The sequence below is a fragment of the Dendrobates tinctorius genome, unplaced genomic scaffold (genome assembly GCF_039654945.1).
Source record: "Dendrobates tinctorius isolate UK_male_01 unplaced genomic scaffold, ASM3965494v1 ptg000145l, whole genome shotgun sequence".
NCBI lineage: Eukaryota > Metazoa > Chordata > Amphibia > Anura > Dendrobatidae > Dendrobates > Dendrobates tinctorius.
The window spans coordinates 11,999,251-12,024,251 of NW_027361812.1; the positions used below are offsets into that span (position 1 = coordinate 11,999,251).

Consider the following 25,001-nt stretch of genomic DNA (forward strand, 5'->3'; position numbering starts at 1 on the left):
TGAATAAGCGAGTAAACCTGCCCTGATCTCAGTGCTCCAAACTTATCATTCCATGTACTTTTTTCACTCGATTAGGAGACAACCTCCTCCAAAAGTGGCAGGTACTCTCCGACCTGCTGAGCTGCTCCCAGGATCTCATCAGCACCCTGAGCCATCTTGGCAGTGTTTCCGAAGCCAAGTCTTTTTGTTTAGAGGGACTAAGATTAGCTAAGCGTCTTAATAGCGTGTGGCAGTAAGTAACCATTCCCACCTCACCTCTGTACTAAACTCTGGGGGAATTTATCAATGGCTTTGCGTCGTCATATTTGGCCTATAATCTGCACCTCGTCCTCATCTAGTCACTTTTTGAAATGTTGCAAAAAAACCCCAAAGGCTTGGACAAGCAGAACGAGGTGGAGATACCACTAGGCCAACATTTGTTATGCAAAAAATGTTGCAACAATTTATAGTGCAGACCTATAGATGTATATTTTTCCTGTATGATAAAAATTGATATTTTTGTACAGTATTGGCCAGTAGACTGTAATATTTTTCTATTTGAGAGTCCTCAGTGGTATCAACCTTCTGATGATCAGCTTATGCGGTTTTATCTGCGCGTTACTGAAGATTCAGCCTTACAAATTTGGAACAAATTCTAAGTTATCACCTATGTATGGTGCTTGGCTCTCTGCAGCAGTCCCAGAGAATGGGTCAGTGCATGCCTAAACATCACCCTATACAGGCAGGGCTGTTCTTTCTGGAGATCCGCAGGGGTTCCAACAGTCAAAATCCCAGTAATCAGCAAGTTATTATCCATGCTTAAGTGAGAACTTAGACTTGGTACAAGCTCCTTTTTATTTTAATAAGTTATTTTATTGCCGTAACTGTCGTCGTGATGTCACCAGGCATTAAAGTCAAATAATGAAAAGGTGGTGACCACATCCAAAGTAGAATAATGGAACTTCTTCTAATGCATCACAGAATACAGTAATATATAATGCATAAATATATCGTAGAAATTCTATTGCCATAGAAAATGCAATATTTTTTTTTGTCCATTTTCTTGCTGCCTTTATTGGGGGACACAAGACCCTTTGGGTGTATGCTGCTGCCATAAGGAGGCTGACACTAAGAATTACACTTACAGAAAATGTTGGCTACACTCAGATACTAAACTAAATGACTTATTGGGAAAGTAGTAGGAGAATTGATAAGCTAAGAAGAGTACAGTAGAACATAGCAAGAAGTCATAGGCCACAATGGAAATAAAACGTCCTAAGGATATGTGCACATGTTGCGGATTTTGCTAAATCCGCAGGTAAAATGACCTGCATTTTACCTGCGGATTTCACCTACGTTTTTATACCTGCAGATTCCCATAATGGAGCAGGTGTAAAATGCAGCAGAATCCGCACAAAGAATTGACATGCTGCGGAAATGAACCCGCAGTGTTTATGCTGCGTATTTTTCCGCACCATGTGCACAGGGTTTTTTGTTTAGAATGGTACTGTTCAACGCAGGAGATTCTGCTGCGGATCCACAGGACCAAATCCGCTGCGGATCCGCACCAGAATCTGCAATGTGTGCACATACCCTTAAGGGTCATAAGGGTGGGTGTGGTGTCCCTCAATGGAGGCTATGATAGATTATATGGTGAGTACCAATAATCTCCTTTACTCTGTCGCCTCATTGGGGGACACAGAACCATGGTGTTATGCTGCTGTCCACTAGGAGGCGACACTGCATAATCTGAAAGATTAACTATGGCTCCTCCTCTGCAGTATACACCCCTGGACGGCATCAGCCTTCTCCAGTTTTTGCTTAGTGTCGCATAGGAGGCACACCTAAATATTTTTTCCCCTTTTTTTTTTTTCCGTTTTTTTTTTTTTTTTTCCCCGTTTTTTTTTTCCTGACGGACTACAGATGAAGAAAAGTGGGTCTCCTGTGAGACCCCCGGCATGGCACCTTCCTCGGCCCCTATTATAGGGTGCCCGGTTAAAGTTGAGGTGGCTATTCCCCATGTCGCTCCTTCCCCAGTCCCTCGGGTACTGGTTCGAAGTCGAGACCCCCCTCCTTCCCCAATTCCCTTGGGTTCTGGGTTGATGGTTGAGGCAAGGATGAAGTCCCCTGATGGTGACAGCAGCACCCTCCCTAATACCCCTCTGGGGGCATTAAGTTGAGACCCCTCAGGTAGGGCCTGTACAAGGCAGCATTCTACGGCTCCAAAGCCAGGGACCTCCAGCTGCGGGCTCCTGTAGGGGCGGGGGAGAGTGCATGCAGGCATAGCACACACAGACACAGGGCTCCTGTGCCCCTGTCTCTGCGGCAGCGCTAGCTCCATAGTGCTTCAGGGCCCCGCTCCTGTTACTAGCCCCACCGCTAACCTGCCTTTAGATCCGGGGGGGTCTGGTTCAGATCCGACCCCCTCCTGGACATCCGCGCCGGCCTGGAGCCCTTCTGGGCATCAGACTTCAAATTTAGACCGTGGCTTCGGCCTAGCTGAAGCCGCCGCCTCCTCCCCGCCCCTCGGATGACAAATATGATACCTTACAGTGTCATAGAAGGGGCGGATTGAGACAGGGTGCGTTTTTACATAGCTCTGTGCGCCCTTTTCAGCTCTACGCCACCCTTCCTCTTCCTCCTCGTCCTCTCAGCGGCCATTTCTGGGTCAGAATTGCTGTAGGAGAAGGCACTGTGACAGCAGCACGTCAGCCAGTGTCCGGGGGGCACAGGTCTGTGAATCTACGGCGCTGGACCTAGGGGCACGCTGGTGGGGTAAGATCACAGCTGGGTTTTCTTACTCGGCTGTGAATCCATATTCCCTATAAGGCTCCCCTATAGGTTTCCTCTGCATAGCCAGCCCTTCTGCACTCTGTGCACTATGCCGGGCTCAAGGTACAAGAGAACCAGGCAGGATTGCTTTTATGCATTCTGCAAAACCACTCTCCCCAGTGGCAGCATGTACCTGCACTGCCGGGATTGTATCCAAAATACTGGGTCAGAACCCCAAGAGGCTCCTACCAATGCTTCAGCGTCTGCTACCACGCTGGAATGGGCTACTCAAATGTCGCAGTCTATGACGCAATCCATAGATAACTTGACCTCCACATTACTCCAGGCTCTGCAGGGTCATGTCTCGGCTATGAGCGTTACCCAGCAGAGGGACAGCTCCACTCAGGGACAGGCCGTTTCTGGCTCTCCCAGACGTAAGCGGACCCACAGGTCGCGTTCATCTGCGTCATCCCATAGCACACGGTCATCCCCCTCTAGGGAGAGACACCGTAGTTCCAGGTCACCTAGACTGTCCCCTACTAGGGACAGACAACGCAGGTCTCCACAGCGATCCCCGACCACAGGAGACCTCCGCCCCAGTTCGCCCACCAGGGAACGCCTCAGCAATACGCAGGATTCGGAAGGCATCTGTGACTCCGACTGAGACAACGAAACGGAGAGGTCTCTGGTTCCAGTACCCCTAGCAATGCAGCGCTAGTTGAGGACATTATCTCTTCCATACATCGGGTGCTGGACATTTCTGATCCACCCCCGGAAGCCCCAGAACACAAGATTTGCTTTGAAGGTGTTCTGAAACCGCCTAAGGTCTTCTCTAATCACCCAGAATTTCAGGCGATGCTTACTAAGCAGTTTTCACAGCCCGAGAAGAAATTCACCAATCGCAAATATTTGGAGGCAAGGTATCCTTTCCCACAGAAGGACACCAAGGAGTGGACAGATCCGCCCGAAGTGGACCCTCCAGTCTCTAGGCTAGCAGCCCAGACCCTCCTGTCACTGCCAGATAGCTCAACCCTTAGAGACGCAGCAGACCGGCAGGTAGAACGCATGGCTCATTCAATTTTCGAAGCGGCAGGGGCCTCCCTGGCTCCCGCGTTCGCTTCAGTCTGGGCGGCCAAAGCCATTCTGGCTTGGGCCAAAAATTTGCAGGATGGCCTCCAAGCTTCCAATCCTGAGCTGTCGGACCAAGCGGTTAAAATAGCAGTGGTAGCAGATTACATGCTTCATGCAGCTCTGGATTCCGCAAAAGGTGTAGCGGGAATAGCATCAAACGCCATCACAATCCGGTGTATCCTTTGGCTACGGGAATGGAAAGCGGATGCGGCCTCGAAAAAGTCCCTCTCACACCTCCCGTACCTCAGTGGGCGACTTTTCGGTGAAAAGTTGGACACAATGATATCCAATGCCATTGGGGGGAAGAGTACCTCTCTCCCTCAACTAAAACCTAAACTCACGTTCAAGAGGCATAACCAAACACGATTCCGATCCTTTCGGAATTCTTCAGGCTGGTCCGTCTCGCATCCAGCACAAAATCATAACCACAGAGGCCGGACAGGACCTGGCAGCCAAAAGCAGGAAAACCTCAGACTTTTTCCTCATCATGACTCACAAACTCCGGAAGACACCCCACCCGTAAGCGGACGACTGTTACTCTTTCAGCAAGTCTGACTGCCTATTACAGAAGACAGGTGGGTCAGGGAAATAGTGTCTTCCGGATACAAGATAGAGTTCACTTCCAGCCCACCAAACCGGTTCTTCCTAAAGGGTTCCCCCCAAAGCCGCCAGACGAGGCTCGTGCCTTCCGCCACACGGTTTCCTCCCTCTGTCAAGCAGGAATCATAGTACTGGTTCCCGCAACCGAGCGCTTCTGGGGGTTCTCCAATCTATTTGTAGTCCCCAAAAAAGGAGGCAGCGTACGGCCCATACTGGACCTGAAACAACTCAACAAATATGTATGGGTTCATCATTTCCACATGGAGTCACTTCGGTCCATCATTGCGTCCATGGAGCAGGGAGAATTTCTCGCCTCCATAGACATACAGGACGCATACCTGCACATACCGATTGCTCCCGCCCATCAGATATTTCTCAGGTTCGCTATCGACCAGGATCACTACCAGTTTGTGGCTCTCCCGTTCGGACTCGCCACGGCTCCCAGGACGTTTACAAAAATCATGGCAGCCACCATGGACGTTCTACACTCCAGAGGCATAGTAGTCGTTCCATACCTGAACGACCTTCTTATCAAGGCTCCCACCTTCAAGGACTGCGAGTTCAGCGTCTCAATCACAATCAACACTGAGTCGCCTGGGCTGGTTAGTCAACTTGCAGAAGTCATCGACTACCCTGAGTCAGTCTCTGACATTCCTGGGGATGCTATTCGACACCTCCCAGGGGTCTGGTGCTCCTTCCCAGGGACAAGGCACTGGCTCTCCATCTGGGAGTTCGCATACTCCTCCGCAATCCCTGTGGTTTGCCATGAGAGTCCTCGGCAGGATGGCAGCAGCAATGGAGGCGGTCCTCAAGTCCTGGGACAGGAATCCTTTCTCCTTCGACAGGGAGTTCCGGCTAACATCGAAAACCAGGAGGTCCCTGCACTGTTGGCTCAAGCCAACCTCGCTTGCAAGGGGAAAATCCTTTCTCTCAGGTCAATGGAAGGTTCTGACCACCAACGCAAGCCTGTCAGGTTGGGGTGCGGTGCACCTACATCACAAGGCAAGTGGTCAACACTGGAAGCGACCAATGCCCATCAACGTCCTGGAGATTCGGGCCATCTTCCTGGCACTGAGCCTTTTCATCACTTGCTGGCAGCCTCTCGTATCAGAATACAGTCGGACAATGCCACAGCGGTGGCATATGTGAATCACCAAGGCGGAACCCACAGTACCCAGGCGATGAGAGAAGTGGCACATATCCTCCACTGGGCGGAAGACACGAGGTCGGTACTCTCTGTGGTCCACATTCCGGGTGTGGACAACTGGGAAGCCGATTTCCTCAGCAGACAAGGAATGGACTCGGGGGAGTGGTCTCTCCATCCCGAAATTTTTCACCAGATCTGCCGTCGCTGGGGGACCCCGGACGTGGACCTAATGGCATCCCATCTCAATGCCAAGGTCTCCAACTTCATGGCCAGGACACGCGATCCGCTGTCGCTCGGAGCTGATGCACTGGTTCAGGACTGGACCCAGTTCCAGCTTCTGTACATTTTTCCACCCCTCCCTTTGCTCTCCAGAGTCGTGAGGAAGATCAAACAAGAGGGAGTTCCAACCATCCTGATCGCGCCAGACTGGCCCAGACGTACATGGTACGCCAACATTGTACAACTTACAGCAGACGCCCCCTGGCGTCTCCTCGACCGTCCCGATCTTCTGTCTCAAGGCCCGTTCTACCACCAGAACTCAGGGGCTCTCAATTTGACGGCGTGGCCCTTGAGACCTGGGTTCTAACCCAGGCAGGGCTCTCACCGGACATCAATAAGACCATGATCAGGGCACGGAAGCCAGCCTCCGCCAAGATTTATTACCGTACCTGGAGAGCTTTCTTTATCTGGTGCAAATCTCACGGCCAGATTCCACTCCCTTATTCCCTCCCAAAGGTACTTGGTTTTCTTCAATCGAGCCTGGACGCCAGGCTATCCCTAGGCTCACTTAAGAGCCTGGTGTCAGCGCTCAGTGCTTTTTCAGAGGCGCATTGCTAACAAGCCACAAGTAAGGACTTTTCTCCAGGGAGTTTCCCGATTTAGTTTCCCCCCCCTACAAACGTCCACTGGAAACGTGGGACCTCAACCTGGTCCTGACAGCATTGCAGGCACCACCTTTCGAACCCCTTAAGGAAGTCACACTCCGCATTCTATCACAGAAGGTGGTTTTTCTGGTGGCAATCACCTCGCTATGCAGGGTGTCTGAATTGTCAGCACTCTCCTGCAGACGGCCCTTCCTAGCCTTTCACCAGGACAAGGTGGTTCTCCGTACAGTCCCATCCTTCCTTCCGAAGGTTGTGTCCAACTTCCACCTCAATGAGGAAATTTCACTGCCATCCCTTTGCCCGGTTCCAGTTCATAGTGGAGAAGGCTCTGCATACGCTTGACCTCATCAGGGCATTGCGTATATACGTGTCTAGGACTGCACCCTTCCGGAAGTCTGGTTCCCTTTTCCTTCTTCCGGAAGGCGTTTGCAAGGGTCTGCCGGCTTCCAAAGCTACCCTTGCCCGGTGGATCAAGTCCACCATACAATAGGCTTACCGCCTTAACAATTCTCCTCTTCCGGCCGGTATCACGGCACTCTACGCGGGCGGTAGGGGCCTCCTGGGCCATTCGGCACCAGGCTTCGGCACAACAGGTGTGTAAGGCGGCCACTTGGACTAGCCTACACACGTTTACGAAACACTAGAGTTCATACCCAGTCCTCAGCGGACGCGAGCCTGGATAGATAGGTTCTGCAAGCGGCAGTGCCTCAAGTTTAGGGACCTGTCAGCACATTATTCATCCATTGCTTCCCACCCAGGGACTGCTTTGGGACATTCCATGGTTCTGTGTCCCCCGATGAGGCGACAGAGTAAAGGAGATTTTTGTGTACTCACCGTATATTCTTTCTCTTGGCCTCTAATTGGGGGACACAGCTCCCACTCTGTTGCCCTTACGGGCCGTTGTTATGGTTGAGTTTTCATATTGTTCTTTGAGCTTGTACATAGTGGCCTTCTTACAGGCATGGTTATGTTTCTGTTATGTTCCTCCTAATGCTTTTGCACAAAACTGGAGAAGGCTGACGCCGTCCAGGGGTGTATACTGCAGAGGAGGAGCCATAGTTAATCTTTTTCAGATTATGCATAGTGTCGCTTCCTAGTGGACAGCAGCATAACACCATGGTTCTGTGTCCCCCAATTAGAGGCTGAGATTTTACGGTGAGTACACAAAAATCTCCTTTTCTCAATCACTTTAATTGAGGGACACAGGAACCATAGGACGGCCTTAAAGGGAATCTGTCACTGAGCTTCCTGCATTGACATCAGGGGCTTATCTACAGCATTACAGAATGCTGTAGATAAGCCCCCGATGTAACCTGAAAGATAAGAAAAAAGATTATACTCACCGGAGGGGGCGGTACGGTCCGATGGGTGTCGCTGTCCGGTCCAGCGCCTCCCATCTTCACACGATGCCGTCCTCTTCTTCCCTTCCTGTCGTGGCTCTGGTGTAGGCGCACTGCTCAGAGTCCTGCAGTGCGAAGGTACCGGGAGAGGTCTGGTGCCTGTGCACTGCAGGACTCTGCTCTGCCCTCAATAGGGCAGAGCAGTGCTCCAGAGCCACGACAGGAAGGGAAAAGGAGGACGGCATCGTGTGAAGATGGGAGGCGCCGGATTGGACGGCGACACCCATCGGCTTGGACCGCCCCCTCCGGTGAGTATAATCTAACTTTTTTTTTTTTTATCTTTCAGGTTACATTGGGGGCTTATCTACAGCATTACAGAATGCTGTAGATAAGCCCCTGATGTCGATGCCGGCAGCTCATAGTCCAAAAAAAGGTGACAGATTCCCTTTAAGCAGTTCTCTTGGGTGAGTAATAAGATTAGAAAATGGGCTTTGAGACAGCAGCCAAAACTAACCGTAGAGCTGTTCTTCTCAGACTTGCACCTGTTAGTGCAAAAAACCAAGCAGCATGAAGACTGAGATTGTGTGGAAGGAATAGCAAGCAGCCGATCAAACAACTGTCTATGGGGGATTATCCCCTGTAATTAGAGAGGAGCAGGGGATAAATGGGCTAACCTCTACATAAAGAGAGGACACCACCTTGAGGGGGGAAAAAAGGAAGCCATAAGCCTCCTTTTAAACACATGGGTGTACACTTCTCATGCAATGTTTGTTGGGGTCAAAACATTACTGTCTCGTTATATTGTGTGATGTACTAATAGACATTCCAATTTTTTACCTTGAATGTTGTTGCTTCGCTTTGATCTGTTATTTCTTTAATAGACTGCAGCCTGAAAGGAAGACAATCCTTTTAAATTGCAATATTCACTGGGACTTTGCTTTTTCTAGCAAGATTAATTTTCTTTTTATTAACATAATTATTTTATCCCGCTAAATTTCTGAAAACGTTCATGTTGCAGCTGTGCCGACTTCTTGGTCAGGAAGGCAGAACTAGAGACTTTACGTGCTGAACCTCAACAGTGCGAAGATGACTTGCAGCATGTGGCTTTTCTTATGGAGTCTTGTACAGGTAAGATGGCCTGTAGGCCGGGACTGTATGGAGGCTGGTCTTATACTGATTAAAAGGATACCTGGGTTGATTAGATACGTGTTGTGGTTGTTATTGTTTAATCTGTATTTGTAGTTTTCGCTTAATGATATGCTTAAGCTCGGCCTGTGGGGGGTCTGCATGTGGTGCCCTGCTTAAACTTTCATCCTTATGGGCTTATGACAGGTCACTGACCTGCCCCCTATTTTTCATACTGTATATCTTATTGTTTGGGGAAAAATCACATTCATCATGCAGGAGCCGCCTGCGCTCTAGCATGATCATATCTATAATATCATATGTTAATTTTATTTAATTATATAAATTTGAGAGAAAGCAACATTTCTTCCTCAAAGTGGTGCCATCTGCGCAGTAGCATAATTTGGAACGTGATAGCTGCTACTGTGCAGGCACCACTGCCAGCACCACTTTGCTAGAGAGGGGGGGGGAATTGTCTCCACCAAGATGGTGCTGGCCGCGCCTGCACAGTAGCACCTGTCGGCAATCCGAATTATGCTACTGTGCAGGCACCATAGTGGTGGAGTAAAATATTTTTTTCCTCTAGCAAAATGGCTCCAGTGCAGTAGCATTTATTGTGATGCGAATTATACAACTGCACAGTGCAGTCGGCGCCATTTCAAGGAAGACCTTTTTTTCTGAACAAATTTATATCCCTAAATAAAATAAATATATGGTTATTATAGATCCAATCATGCTACACTGCCTTTGTGATAAATGTATTTTCCTTTTTTCTATCACCTAAATGGGGACACAGGAACCATGGGTGTATGCTGCTGCAACTAGGAGGCTGACACTCTGCACATAAGTTAGCTACTCCTCTGCAGTATACACCAAACGAAGATAATCCGTTTTAGCTTGGTGTCAGTAGGAGGTAGACACGGGTCTTTCATTAGACCATGATCTACCTCAGTGTGTGTCGTTCCTTTACAGGTACCTGGAGGGAAGCAGTGTGAATAGTCACAACTGTACTTCCACAAAGAGACAATGAGTACGGCATGTACTGCCACCCCGTATCCTCATGGGTCTGGCCGGCAGGACCACAGCCCCAACACAGAAGCGTGTTCAGGTGATCCGGTCCTGCCCCTGTCTCCTACCCATTCGCCCACCAGAGCTCGTCGTTTTGAGGAGACGTAGATGTCCCACTACTCGGGATTCTCGGACGTCCGATCTCCCCCAGGTGCCGGCGAAGATAGAAGATTAAAAAAAGAGTACATTCCCTCCCTTGCTTCTTTGATGCAACGGTCCCTCTAGGATCTGGGTGTTCCTTCCCTTTGTCTGACTCTTAGGCTTAGTGCCCCAAATAAACTACCTAACACTGTGTGTACCCGGGCACTTGGCCTACCTCACTTTGTTCCCCGCAGCCTAGTCTCGGTGCCTCCTCGTATTGTGGTGTTGTAGGCAGGGCTGTGGTTCTGACTCCTCAATTTCCCTTACACCGACTCCAACTCCGACTCCACTACTCCGATTCCCACATATATTGCTTATATTTAAGTGAAAAATTTATTGTAGTACATTGTGAACCATCAGACATTTAATCATTTTTATGATACAATAATCAAGATATTTAGACAGAACATAATATATATTTATTGGAATGCAACTTTAGAACACAACTGTAATAAAATGTAAATATGTAATATCTATTACATATATACAGTACAGACCAAGTTTGGACACACCTTCTCATTCAAAGAGTTTTCTTTATTTTCATGACTATGAAAATTGTAGATTCACTCTGAAGGCATCAAAACTATGACTTAACACATGTGGAATTATATAATTAAAAAGTGTGAAACAACTGAAAATATGTCATATATTCTAGGTTCTTCAAAGTAGCCACCTTTTGCTTTGATTACTGTTTTGCACACTCTTGGCATACTCTTGAGCTTCAAAAGGTAGTCACTGGAAATGGTCTTCCAACAGTCTTGAACGAGTTTCCAGAGAATACTTAGCACTTGTTGGCCCTTTTAAGCGGAACTAAGCGGATTGCAGACCCCTGATCCTATCCACACAACTAGCAGTAGCCGTGGAGCGTACCTACAATGATCCTAGACGCCTAGTCACAGCTGGAGAACTAAATAAACCTAAAGCAAGACAAGGGGAAATCTAAACTGCCCCAAAGCAATAGACAGCCCCCAAACATGTATTGTCGGTGAGACAAGATGAAAACAATGGGCCCACACTAACTAGAAAGGACAGGAAAGGAAAGATGCTGTCTGCAATCACGCACAAAACCCTGCCAAAAAATGTCCAACACTTTCTGATAAAAAAAAAAACCCTGAAGTCACTAGACTTCAATTCCCTATATGAGCACTCTGGTCTCTTTTTGCTCTGTCTTCAGAATAAACCAATCTGATCAGGGACAAAAAGCAAACTGGCATAAACCGACATAAGAGTGGAAATTCAGCACAGCCCCAGCAGGGGCTGGCTGACCACAAAAACTGAGTAAACAAGACCAAATCTCATGTGAAAAAATAGCTGAGCACACTTAGCTTGAAGGCAGGAACAGAACTGGAAACTAGAACCTCAGGGCAGGAAAAAATCACCAGCACAAAATTAGGGAGTCGGCTGTCTTAAATCCAGTCAGACTCCTGATGTCCACTCAGTCCTCCTCCTCAGGTGGCAGGTCTCTGCCATTTAGATCAGCTTCATTACCTATTGTTACCACTAGAGGGAGCCTGGATGGAGAACTCACGACTCCTCTGTCAACACATCAGCTCCACCACCCTCACCAGAAGCCAGATGTAAACCAGAAAATGAGTTCACAACAGTTCCATGTTGGACCAGATTATTACAGGGGGCACGAGTTCTCTTCTTCCCCAGTCCAGACCTCGCCTGCCTTCCCTGAAGCGGCAGTTCCGCTCCTTTCGGCCGTTCCGCGGTGACTGAGGATTCCTCCAGTCAGCGCAGGCCGCAGACTCACCAGGTCAGGAAAAAGGCTTCCTTCGAGCCCATTCCTTCATGGCATCCTCAAAGCTTCAACGGTAGGTCCACCAGGCCCAGACCTGGCACATCTAACTCGGCATGACTCGTGTCAAGAACCAACGTATCTCCTAGGCTGGGTGGACGTCTCCTGTTTTTCAGGGATATGTGGCTCGCCTTGGTGGAGGACGCATGGGTCAGGGAGGTGGTATCCTCAGGATACAAAATAGTTTGCTTCGCGGCCCCAAGATCTGTTCTTCGATTCCTGTCCCTCGAGAGATCCTGTCTGGTTCCGGGTTTCTGTGCGTCCATCACCTCCCTTCACAGTTCGGGGGTTATCGTTCCTGTCCCAGAACGAAAACGCTTCACAGGTTTCTATTCAAAAATTTTGAGGATCAGGAGCCTAGTGCTTATCCTGTACCTCGACAACATCCTCATCAAGGCTCCGTCTCTCAGGCCCAGGAAAGTCTGACCATCGTGCTCGACTCCTTGGCCAGGTTCAGGTGGCTAGTCAACAGAACAAAGTCCTGCCTTGTTCCGATTCGGCGCCTTGTTGTCTTAGGCATGCTGTTCGACACCCGTCAGGCGAGGGGTTTTCTCACCGAAGAGAGCGGCTCTCTGCAAGGCCCTCTGCTTCCTTCCGCTCAGCAATTAAGGTCCTGGGCAGAATGGTGGCAGCATTGGAAGCAATCCCTTTTGCGCAGTTCTACTCGAGACCACTTCAGCAGGCCATCCTCTCACAGTGGGACAGGTCTGTGCTGTCGCTGGGTCATTCGCTGTCTCACTTTCAAGCGGTCTCTCAACTGGTGGCTGTCATCCCCCTCATCCTCCAGGTCCAGTCCTTCCTTCCTATCCGCTGGCAGGTGGTGATGACTGACGCCAGCCTTCTCGGCTTTGGGGGGGGTTTCACCATCCGACCGTCCAAGGGCGTTGGTCAGCGCAGGAGTCCTCTCTACCGATCAACATCCCCCGAGATATGGGCCATCCTTCTGTACCTCCGTCACTGGGAAGGGCTTCTCGGGGGTTTGCCAGTCAGAATTCAAACAGCAGTGGCATGTCTCAATCACTAGGAAGGGACCCGTAGTCTCCTGGGGATGGCTGAGCCATTTCCGCAGTGCATATCCCCGATGTGGACAACTGGGCCGCAGATTTTCTCAGCTGCGATGTTCTTGCAGCAGGAGAGTGGTCCTTGCATCAGGAGGTCTTCCGTCAGATTTGCCTTCGATGGGGAACTCCGGATGTGAACCTCATGGTGTCCTGGCTCAACATGAAGGTTCCACGGTTCGTTTCCAGGTCCCGTGACCCTCTTGCGGAGGACGCCGATGCTCTGGCTATTCCCTGGTCACAATTCTTCTTGCTTCCCTATCTGTTTCCTCCCCTTCTTCCCAGGCTGTTTGACGATCAAAGCGGAGGGGGTGCCGGTAATTCTGATCACACCGGATTGGCCCAGAAAGTCCTGGTTTGCAGAGACTGTCAGTCTTCTCACAGACGCCCCCTGGAGGCTCCCAGATAGGTCAGATTTTCTGTTACAAGGACTGATCTGCCACCAGAATTCTCGGTCGCTCAATTTGACAGCGTGGCTGTTGAAACCGTGGTTCTGAGAGTGTCCCTTTTTTTTGATTGGGTAATACGCACCATGATCCAGGCTAGGAAGCAGTCTTCCAGGGTCTATTATCAGACCTGGAAAGCCTATTTCCGCCAAAGACATTGTTACTTCCTTCCATTTTGGCTTTTCTCCAGGCAGGACTTGAGGCTGGCCTTGCCCTTAGTTCTCTAAAGGGTCAGGTATCAGCCCTCTCCGTTCTCTTTCAGAAGTCCTTAGCCTCCCTTTCTCAAGTTAGAACTTTCCTTCAAGGAGTGGTGCATACGGCTCCCCTGTACCAGACTCCCGTGGACCCCCTGGGACCTCAATCTCTCAATCTTGTTCTGGAGGCTCTGAAGGGTTCTCCCTTTTGAACCTCTCAGAGGTCTCCCTGTCCGTTCTGTCCTGGAAAGTGGTGTTTCTTGTGGCCATTGCCTCCCATCATGCACGTCTCAGAGTTGGTGCCTCTTTCCTGTCTCCCCCTCCCCTTCTTGGTTCTTCACCAGGATAAGGTGGTGTTCCTTCTCAAGGTGGTGTCCACCTTTCACTTGAATGAGATTGTCCTCCCTTCCTTTTTGTCCTACTTTGGCTCATTCTCTGGAGCGTTCACTGAACAGCCTAGACCTGATCAGGGCGGTGAGGATCTATCTGGCTTGGACCGCCCCTCTTGGGAAGACTGACTTCCTATTTGTCATTCCAGATGGTGCACGAAGAGGCCTGCCGGCCTCCAAGGCTATGATTGCTTGCTGGATCAGAACTGCAATTTTCGATCTTACCGGGTTAAGAGCAGAGTGCCTCCCCCTGGGATTAAGGCTCACTCTACCCAGGCAGTGGTCGCCTCCTGGGCAGTACACCATGGGGCATCCACGTTACAACTTTGCAAAGTGGCAACCTGGTCTTCCATTCACACGTTTGCCAAATTTCACAGGGTCCATACCTACGCTTCTGCAGATGCCAGCCTAGGCAGAAGGATCTTGCAGGCGGCAGTGGTGAGTTCTCCGACCTGAATGTAGTTTTAGGCTGTTCCCCTTCCCAGGGACGGTTTTATGACGTCCCATGGTTCCTGTGTCCTCCAATGAGGCGACAGAGAAAACAGAACTTTTGGTTGCTTACCGCAAAATCTGTTTCTCCTATGCCTCATTGGGGGACACAGACAGTGGGTGTTATGCTGCTTGCCACTAGGAGGACAATAAGTAAACACAGAAAGTTAACACCTCCTCTGCAGTATACACCCTCTCGCTGGCTGGGAATTCCCCAGTTCTTGCTTAGTGTCTGTAGGAGGCACTTGGGTCTGGCTTCAGACCCCACCATTTTTATTTTATTTTTGATTTTTCTGTAAATTGTTTTTTAATTAACGTAGTGAAGGGGGTGACTGTTCCTTTCTACAGCCCGCTCTCGCCCGAACCAACAACAGGCAAGCAAGTGGAGTATACCTCCCTGTACACTTTCCTGCAACGATTGGGGCTGATTCTTCTGGCGATGGTTCCTTTACGGCAGTGGTCCCCAACCTTTTTTGCACCAGGGACCGGTTTCAAGCAAGACCATTCTTCCATGGCCCGGCAGGGCGGGGATGGAGGTGTGGCAGGGGCGGGCCTTTGGTCATAAGGGGGCGGAGCTATGGACGCGGTTGTAGTGTAGCAGTGCATACTTATAATTAAATAACATTTATGTGACTCAACTCACCATAGGTTTTGAATGAGTGCTCCATCACCCCATTCTTGCCTGCCCCATCACTCCCTTCTCCCCATCATTGCCTTCATCCCATCACTGCCGTCTCTCCATCATTGTCTTCACCCCATCACTCCCTTCTCCCCATCATTGCCTTCACCCCATCACTGCCGTCTCTCCATCATTGTCTTCACCCCATCACTCCCTTCTCCCCATCATTGCCTTCACCCCATCACTGCCGTCTCTCCATCATTGCCTTCACCCCATCACTCCCTTCTCCCCATCATTGCCTTCACCCCATCACTGACATCTCTCCATCACTCCCATCAATGCCTTCTCTCCATCACTCCCATCAATGCCTTCTCTCCATTACCCCAGGCCTCATGGCCTTCTCTCCCATTACCCCAGGCCTCATGGCCTTCTCTCCCATTACCCCAGGCCTCATGGCCTTCTCTCCCATTACCCCAGGCCTCATGGCCTTCTCTCCCATTACCCCAGGCCTCATGGCCTTCTCTCCCATTACCCCAGGCCTCATGGCCTTCTCTCCCATTACCCCAGGCCTCATGGCCTTCTCTCCCATTACCCCAGGCCTCATGGCCTTCTCTCCCATTACCCCAGGCCTCATGGCCTTCTCTCCCATTACCCCAGGCCTCATGGCCTTCTCTCCCATTACCCCAGGCCTCATGGCCTTCTCTCCCATTACCCCAGGCCTCATGGCCTGCTCTCCCATTACCCCAGGCCTCATGGCCTGCTCTCCCATTACCCCAGGCCTCATGGCCTGCTCTCCCATTACCCCAGGCCTCATGGCCTGCTCTCCCATTACCCCAGGCCTCATGGCCTGCTCTCCCATTACCCCAGGCCTCATGGCCTGCTCTCCCATTACCCCAGGCCTCATGGCCTGCTCTCCCATTACCCCAGGCCTCATGGCCTGCTCTCCCATTACCCCAGGCCTCATGGCCTGCTCTCCCATTACCCCAGGCCTCATGGCCTGCTCTCCCATTACCCCAGGCCTCATGGCCTGCTCTCCCATTACCCCAGGCCTCATGGCCTGCTCTCCCATTACCCCAGGCCTCATGGCCTGCTCTCCCATTACCCCAGGCCTCATGGCCTGCTCTCCCATTACCCCAGGCCTCATGGCCTGCTCTCCCATCACCCCAGGCCTCATGGCCTGCTCTCCCATTACCCCAGGCCTCATGGCCTGCTCTCCCATTACCCCAGGCCTCATGGCCTGCTCTCCCATTACCCCAGGCCTCATGGCCTGCTCTCCCATTACCCCAGGCCTCATGGCCTTCTCCTCATGTCCCCATCTCCTCCAGGGGCAGGCTCCACCGACACGGATACATACATACATACATACATACATACATACATACATACATACATACATACATACATACATACATACATACAGTGGGGCAAAAAAGTATTTAGTCAGTCAGCAATAGTGCAAGTTCCACCACTTAAAAAGATGAGAGGCGTCTGTAATTTACATCATAGGTAGACCTCAACTATGGGAGACAAACTGAGAAAAAAAAATCCAGAAAATGACTGTCTGTTTTTTTTTTTTCATTTTATTTGCATATTATGGTGGAAAATAAGTATTTGGTCAGAAACAAAATTTCATCTCAATACTTTGTGATATATCCTTTGTTGGCAATGACAGAGGTCAAACGTTTTCTGTAAGTCTTCACAAGGTTGCCACACACTGTTGTTGGTATGTTGGCCCATTCCTCCATGCAGATCTCCTCTAGAGCAGTGATGTTTTGGGCTTTTCGCTTGGCAACACGGACTTTCAACTCCCTCCAAAGGTTTTCTATAGGGTTGAGATCTGGAGACTGGCTAGGCCACTCCAGGACCTTGAAATGCTTCTTACGAAGCCACTCCTTCGTTGCCCTGGCGGTGTGCTTTGGATCATTGTCATGTTGAAAGACCCAGCCACGTTTCATCTTCAATGCCCTTGCTGATGGAAGGAGGTTTGCACTCAAAATCTCACGATACATGGCCCCATTCATTCTTTCATGTACCCGGATCAGTCGTCCTGGCCCCTTTGCAGAGAAACAGCCCCAAAGCATGATGTTTCCACCACCATGCTTTACAGTAGGTATGGTGTTTGGATGCAACTCGGTATTCTTTTTCCTCCAAACACGACAAGTTGTGTTTCTATCAAACAGTTCCAGTTTGGTTTCATCAGACCATAGGACATTCTCCCAAAACTCCTCTGGATCATCCAAATGCTCTCTAGCAAACTTCAGACGGGCCTGGACATGTACAGGCTTGTACAGGCTTAAGCAGTGGGACACGTCTGACACTGCACTGAGTCCATGGTGGCGTAGTGTGTTACTTATGGTAGGCCTTGTTACATTGGTCCCAGCTCTCTGCAGTTCATTCACTAGGTCCCCCCGCGTGGTTCTGGGATTTTTGCTCACCGTTCTTGTGATCATTCTGACCCCACGGGGTGGGATTTTGCGTGGAGCACCAGATCGAGGGAGATTATCAGTGGTCTTGTATGTCTTCCATTTTCTAATTATTGCTCCCACAGTTGATTTCTTCACTCCAAGCTGGTTGGCTATTGCAGATTCAGTCTTCCCAGCCTGGTGCAGGGCTACAATTTTGTTTCTGGTGTCCTTTGACAGCTCTTTGGTCTTCACCATAGTGGAGTTTGGAGTCAGACTGTTTGAGGGTGTGCACAGGTGTCTTTTTATACTGATAACAAGTTTAAACAGGTGCCATTACTACAGGTAATGAGTGGAGGAAAGAGGAGACTCTTAAAGAAGAAGTTACAGGTCTGTGAGAGCCAGAAATCTTGATTGCTTGTTTCTGACCAAATACTTATTTTCCACCATAATATGCAAATAAAATGAAAAAAAAACAGACCATGTGATTTTCTGGATTTTTTTTCTCAGTTTGTCTCCCATAGTTGAGGTCTACCTATGATGTAAATTACAGACGCCTCTCATCTTTTTAAGTGGTGGAACTTGCACTATTGCTGACTGACTAAATACTTTTTTGCCCCACTGTACGTACACACACACACACATACACACACACACACACACACACACACACACACACCACCTCTCACCTGTCGCAGCATCGCCCGCGCTTCCTCTCTCTGACACAGCAGCGGCGCGCTCCTCTCTGTGTCAGTCAGACAGGAAGCGCGGGCGGCGGGCAGGAAGCTGGACGGGTCCTTGCAGCTCCGCTTCTGCTATTCCCTCTTGCCCTCAGCGGAGCTGCTTGATCGCTCCCTGCCCGCCGCAACATGCAGTTTAAGAATTGCTGCGCGCCGCCCCAGCCCCCGCTACGCCACTGACCGCCCCTGGCTCCCCTTGTGTCCGCGGACCGGCAAGGGCACTGCAGCGGCCCGGTGCTGGGCCGCGGACCGGCGGTTGGGGACCCCTGCTTTACGGTCCCGGTACCCAACACTGATATGAGGGCAAGCGCACAGAGAAGACTTGACCAGCGCTTTCGGATGCCCTGAATCAGCCCCATAGCTCTCCGTCCCCCTGCCGATAGGGTGGATCGATTGAGAAATACCCCTGTAACAACCTCTCTGGCTGTGCTACATTGCCTGGGAGCTTTTTCTCCTTCCCCCCACGACGGCACCACGGAGAGAGGGGATGCGCCCCACGGGGACAGAAAACCTACCGATAAAAAGACGGTACCTCTCTCCCGCATCAGTTGGTTTCCTGTCCCCATAGAGAATCTACAGACTTGCCATCGGATGCCGGGGCCGACCAGTCTGGAAGATGGCAGCGGGAGCCCCCTGTCCCAGCTGGGGCGGTTACCCGTGGCGCCACCGCTGGGGTCAGTGGGCCTCCAGGGTGAGCGGGGGAGAGGCAGTAGAAGCAAGAAGATCCGTCCTCTCCAAGGATAGGTTCCTCCATGGCGGCCCTTGGCCGGAGCAGGTACCGGGGTGGGAGAGCGCCAGCGGGCGCAGGTATCCCCCACGCGCGCCGTCAGCCAGGAGAGACGCTGCCGCCAGCGCAATGCACCACTGGGAGGAGCGAGTGGGAGTTGAACCAGGGAGTTTTCAATCAGATCACAAAGCTATGGGGGAAACCCAACATAGACCTATTCGCCAACAAGAGGAATCGGAAGGTGAAAACATTCTGTTCCATAGACCCATCCGGGGACCCGATAGCCCTGGACGCCCTCATGATCCCCTGGCACTTTTCCCTTGCATATGCTTTTCCACCGATAGCCTTAATTCCATCAGTTTTTAGGAAGATTCGGGAGGACAAAGCAAGGGTAATATTAATAGCCCCCTTCTGGCCGAGAAGGACGTGGTTCTCTTGGGTGAGGAAAATGTCCATCTCCGATCCTACGGTCCTCCCGGATATCCCAAACTTACTCTCCCAGGGCCCAGTACTGCACCCTCAGGTGGAGAACCTACACATGACGGCCTCGCATTTGAAAGAGCTCTATTAATCAGCAGAGGCTTCTCCCAAAATTTAGTATCAACTCTACTACGAAGCAGGAAGCCGATAACCACTAAACAGTATGGGAGGGTCTGGAGGAAGTTCCTTTCAGTATCAAAGGCCAGTCCAAAGGGGAAGGTACCCATATCAAAGATCTTAGAGTTCCTGCAAAAGGGCTTAGAGCAAGGCCTAGCTGCCAGCACATTAAAGGTTCAAGTGGCAGCCCTGGGGGCCCTATACAACTGTGATTTGGCAGGGAATCGTTGGGTGTCCAGGTTCACTAAGGCAGCCAGTAGATCCTGTCCCGTGTCTTCCCTAAACACCCCTCCCTGAGATCTAAACTTGGTACTCTCAGCCCTGACCAAGCCCCCCTTGAGCCTTTGCAGGAAGCACCACTAAAATTAATCTCTCAAGACCTCCCTCTTGATAGCCCTCACATCGGCCTGTAGAATTAGCAACAGCCAGGCCCTGTCAGCCTTCCCTCCATTTACACAGATTCTGGATGACATGGTGGTACTTGGGACAGATCCAGCCTATCTGCCGAAGGTAGCGTCCCGTTTCCACAGAACTCAGGAAATCTCCCTCCCCTCCTTTTGCCCCAATCCAAAAACAAGGGAGAAGAGACCTTGCACACAGATGTCAGGAGATGCCTAATGGAATACTTAGCTGCCACCAGGGAGTGTAGGAAGGATAGGTCTCTTTTTGTCTGCTTCCAGGGGCCAAAGAGAGGGCGAAGGGCATCAGAGCACGCCGGCAAGGTGGATAAGGGACGCCATCACCTTGTACTCGTCACAAGGCGCGGACTTTCCAGGCAGAATAACGGCCCATTCCACAAGAACGGTGTCAACTTCCTGGGCAGAGAGAGCAGGCGCCTCCATTGAGCAGTTATGTAGAGCCGCTACTTGGTCCTCTCCTTCAACTTTCTTCAACCACTATCTGCTGGACCTAACCACCTCCTCAGATCTAACCTTTGGTAGAAGGGTGCTGGAGGCAGTGGTCCCCCCCCCCCCCACCTAATAGTCTCTGTAATTCTCTCCGTGGTGCCGTCATGGGGGAAGGAGAAAATTGCAGTTACTTACCGTTAACGGTACTTCTCTGAGCCCATGGCGGCACCCGTATATTCCCTCCCTACACACGTGGGGTGCGCACTTATTGTAAAAACAGTTTAGTCAAAAAGTCATGTGGTGTCTACTCTACGCAGTTTATTGATTATAGAAATTCCTTTTTCTTAAAGTGTTGTGTTAGTATTAGGCCTGTTTCACACTTCCGTTTTTTCAAATCCGTCAAAATCCGTTGTTTTCCGTAAAAAAACGGATCCGCCATTTTTTGCAGGATCCGGGTTTTTTTGTCCCATAGACTTCCATTACGGTTACCGCGGATCCGTCAAAACGGATCCGTTTTTAAAAAAAACGGATCCGTTTGCATCAGTTTCCGTCAAAAAAACGGAAACGGATCCGTTTGGCGGACACAAAAACGGAAGTGTGAAACAGGCCTTAGGCTGAAATTCCGTTAATGCTCTGTAAAACAACTGATGCGGGAGAGAGGTACCGCCTTTTTATCGGTAGGTTTCCTGTCCCCGTGGGGCGGATCCCCTCTCTCCGTGGTGCCGTCATGGGGGAAGGAGAAAAAGTAACTACGATTTTTACCTCAGGATGTGAAATGGGATGAAACCTGCAGGCTCCTGGACAGCGCAGATGGCGCGAGCACCGGATTGGAGGTATGGGGTCGGGTCATGGTCCCTGGGCAACGCGCTGACTGAGTCTCAGCGGTGGCATACTGGCGCTCACCGCGGGTAGACCCAAAAATGTAGTCCCCCCTGGCTTTTCGGCCTACTAGGCCGCAATTTACATAGCGCCGCCCACTGTTAGTGCTGCCGCCCACGTCTTTGGCGCCTCTTGCTCTGTACGAGAGGCGCACTGCTAGTCTCGGGGGGGGGGGGGGGGGATCTTTTGCATATTCCCAGTGCCTTCTGGGATAAGTGAAGAGTCTCCGCGAGCTCAACGATCACTGGGTTTTGGCCGTTGCAGCTGAAAAGAGTTTTGGCTCATCTTTCATCGTTTTTAAGAAATCTCAATATGGAAGAGGCCAGGAGCCATTTGGTGAGCTGCATTTCTTGCTACATGTTCACAGACTTACCAGTGGAAAAGCCAAACTTCACATGCCACAAATGCAAGCTTGTGTCCCTGTTGGAGGAAAAGTTGCAAAATCTCGAAGAGAGGTTAGCTACGTTGAAGATCATTAAGGAAGGTGAAGAGTTCTTGGACAGAGCAGAATTATCTCTTCATGTTACAGAAAGAGAAGAAATTCGAAGTGCACCTGAAGAAACAGAGGAATGGAGACATGTGACCCAGAGAAGCAGGAGGATCAGGAGGCAGTCAGCACCCATACTTCTCAGGAACCAGTACCAGGCTTTCATGCAGGAAAACGATGAAGAAATACATCTGGATAAGACTTTGCCAACAAACAGCAACCTTGTACACCTTCAGAGTCCTCCTGGATGGAGAAAGAGAAAAATGTTGTGAAGAAACGGAGAGTGGTGGTCATGGGGGATTCCCTGTTGAGAGGAACAGAGGCCGCTATCTGCAGACCGGATATAACTTCAAGAGAAATGTCCTGTCTTCCAGGTGCAAAAATTAAAAAGATGTCTGACAGGATATCAGGACTCTTCAGACCTACAGATGACTACCCATTCCTGCTACTACATGTGGGGACCAATGACACCGCAAGAAATGACCTGGAAACCATCTGCAGAGACTTTGAAGACTTAGGCAAGAAAGTGAAAGAACTGGGAGCGCAGGTGGTCTTCTCTTCCATCCTCCCAGTGGAAGGCCATGGAACAAGGAGGTGGAATAAGATTCTGCAGGTGAACAACTGGCTACGTCGATGGTGCCATCAGCAAAGATTTGGATTTCTGGATCACGGAGTGAATTACTTATACGATGGACTACTTGCTAGAGATGGGGTGCACCTTACGAAGACTGGAAAGCATGTATTTGGAAGTCGCCTTGCTACACTTGTAAGGAGAGCTCTAAACTAGAACAACATGGGAAGGGAAGCAAAAGACCAGAAAAAGCCATACACCTGACAAATGCTATTGAGAACTGTGCTATTAGAAGTGGAAAGGAAGAACAAAGACAAAAGAATCTAATAAAAATATTGGAGAAAGAGAAACCAATCACAAACTAAAATGTTTCTATACTAATGCACAAAGCATGGGCAACAAACAAGGAGAATTGGAACTACTAACACAGGAAAAGAAATATGTCATTGGAATCACTGAAACTTGGTGGGACAATACACATGATTGGAATACAAGACTAGAAGGATACAACTTATTTGCAAGAAACAGACTTGATAAACGAGGAGGTGTCGCATTGTATGTTAGAAACGCGTATATCTGCACAGAGATTGAAGCTTCAGAGAATGGGAGTTCTGTGGAAACTGTTTGGGTAAGAATACAAGGACAGAACAATGGAAAGGACATCATTGTAGGCATTTACTACAGGCCGCCTGTGCAAGCTGAAGATATGGATGAACTCTTTATGCATCAAATGGCCAAGTTCTCCAAAAAATGACACAGTCGTCATGGGAGATTTCAACTATCCAGACATTTGTTGGGAATCTCTCTCAGGCAATACTAACAGGTCAAGGAAATTCTTATCCTCTCTTGCTGACAACTTTATCTTCCAAAAGGTAGGGGAGAAAACAAGGGGAACTGCTACCTTGGATCTAATCCTTATAAACAGGGAGGAAATGGTTGAGGAGGTAAAAGTGGCTGGGACCCTAGGAGGTAGCGACCATGCTATTTTGGATAACTAGAGGCGGAAGACCTGTGAAGACTCAGACGTCAAGGTTAGATTTCAGAAAGGCAGATTTTAAGGGATTCAGAAAGAGAATTGGAGGGATCCAATGACTGGATATCCTTAAAGACAAAAATGTCCAGGAAGGATGGGAAATCTTGAAAAATGAAATTCTCAAAGCACAGTTGTTAACCATTCCGAAAAGAGGGAAGAATAGGAAGCATTTAAGGAAACCAGGATGGATGAACACAGAACTTAAGCACATGCTAAAAAGGAAGAAAAAATGTTTATAAAATGGAAAGAGAGGCATATCTAAAGAAGAATATAATGCTGTCTGCAGAACCTGCAGGTCACAAATCAGATTATCTAAAGCTGAAAATGAATTGAGGCTTGCAAGAGATGTTAAAAGCAATAATAAAGGGTTTTGGGGATATGTCAAAAGTAAAAGAAAAGTCAAAGATACTATAGGATTTTTACAGGATGAAAATGATGAAATGGTAAGACAGGATGTTGAGAAGGCTGAACTTTTATATTCCTATTTTGCATCTGTTTTCTCTCAGAAAGGAAATGTAACATCAACTGTTCTTCACTGTCCTATTAAGGGAATAGAAGAATCCAGGATATCTATAAACAGAAAGATAGTGAGGAAACGCTTAGCTAACCTAAATGAATCCAAGTCTCCAGGTCCAGATGAATTACACCCCAGAGTACTGAAGGAGATAGCAGAAGAAATTTTTGAACCCCTCTCCATAATCTTTGAAAATTCTTGGCGAACAGGAGAAGTCCCAGAAGACTGGAGAAGAGCAAATGTTGTTCCTATCTTCAAAAAGGGGAAGAAGGTGGACCCAGGCAACTATAGGCCGGTGAGTTTGACCTCTATACCAGGAAAGATCTTTGAACAAATTATTAAACAACATGTATGTCAGTACCTGGATAAGAATGAAGTGATTAAACAGAGTCAGCATGGGTTTGTAACTAATAAGTCATGTCAGACTAACTTTCCTTCTATGACGGAATCACTGATTGGGTGGATCAAGGAAAAGCTGTAGATATAGTATATCTTGACTTCAGCAAAGCATTTGACAAAGTCTCTCATACAATCCTTATTGAAAAAATGACTAAGTATAGAATGGACAAGGCAACTGTTAGGTGGATTCATAACTGGCTTAGTGATCAGACCCAAAGAGTGGTCGTAAATGGCTGCACATCCAGTTGGAAGAATGTCTCAAGTGGGGTACCACAGGGCTCTGTCCTGGGCCCTGTATTGTCAACGATTTAGATGAAGGAATTAAGGGTAAACTGATTAAATTTGCTGATGACACAAAGCTAGGAGGGATAGCTAATACTAGAGAAGAGAGCGAGAGGATTCAAAAAGATATAAATAAACTGGAGAAGTGGGCAGCAACTAACAGAATGGTTTTTAACAGGGAGAAATGCAAAGTACTACATCTGGGCAATAAAAATGAAAAAAGCATATACAGAATGGGAGGAATAGGGCTAAGTGACAGCACATGTGAAAAAGACTTGGGTATACTAATAGATCACAGACTGAATATGAGTCAACAGTGTGATGCAGCAGCAAAAAAGG

At 49.3% G+C, this 25,001-nt stretch overlaps 1 protein-coding gene across 1 annotated transcript in view; it reads left to right on the forward strand.

Annotated features, from left to right (window-relative positions):
- Positions 1-25,001, forward strand: part of ESPL1 (extra spindle pole bodies like 1, separase) — a 112,803-nt gene that overhangs the window by 39,838 nt on the left and 47,964 nt on the right. Inside the window, exons 16-17 of the mRNA XM_073546193.1 lie at positions 76-232; positions 8,872-8,981. Coding sequence (XP_073402294.1) covers positions 76-232; positions 8,872-8,981 — 267 coding nt within the window. The remainder of the gene's footprint in view (positions 1-75; positions 233-8,871; positions 8,982-25,001) is intronic.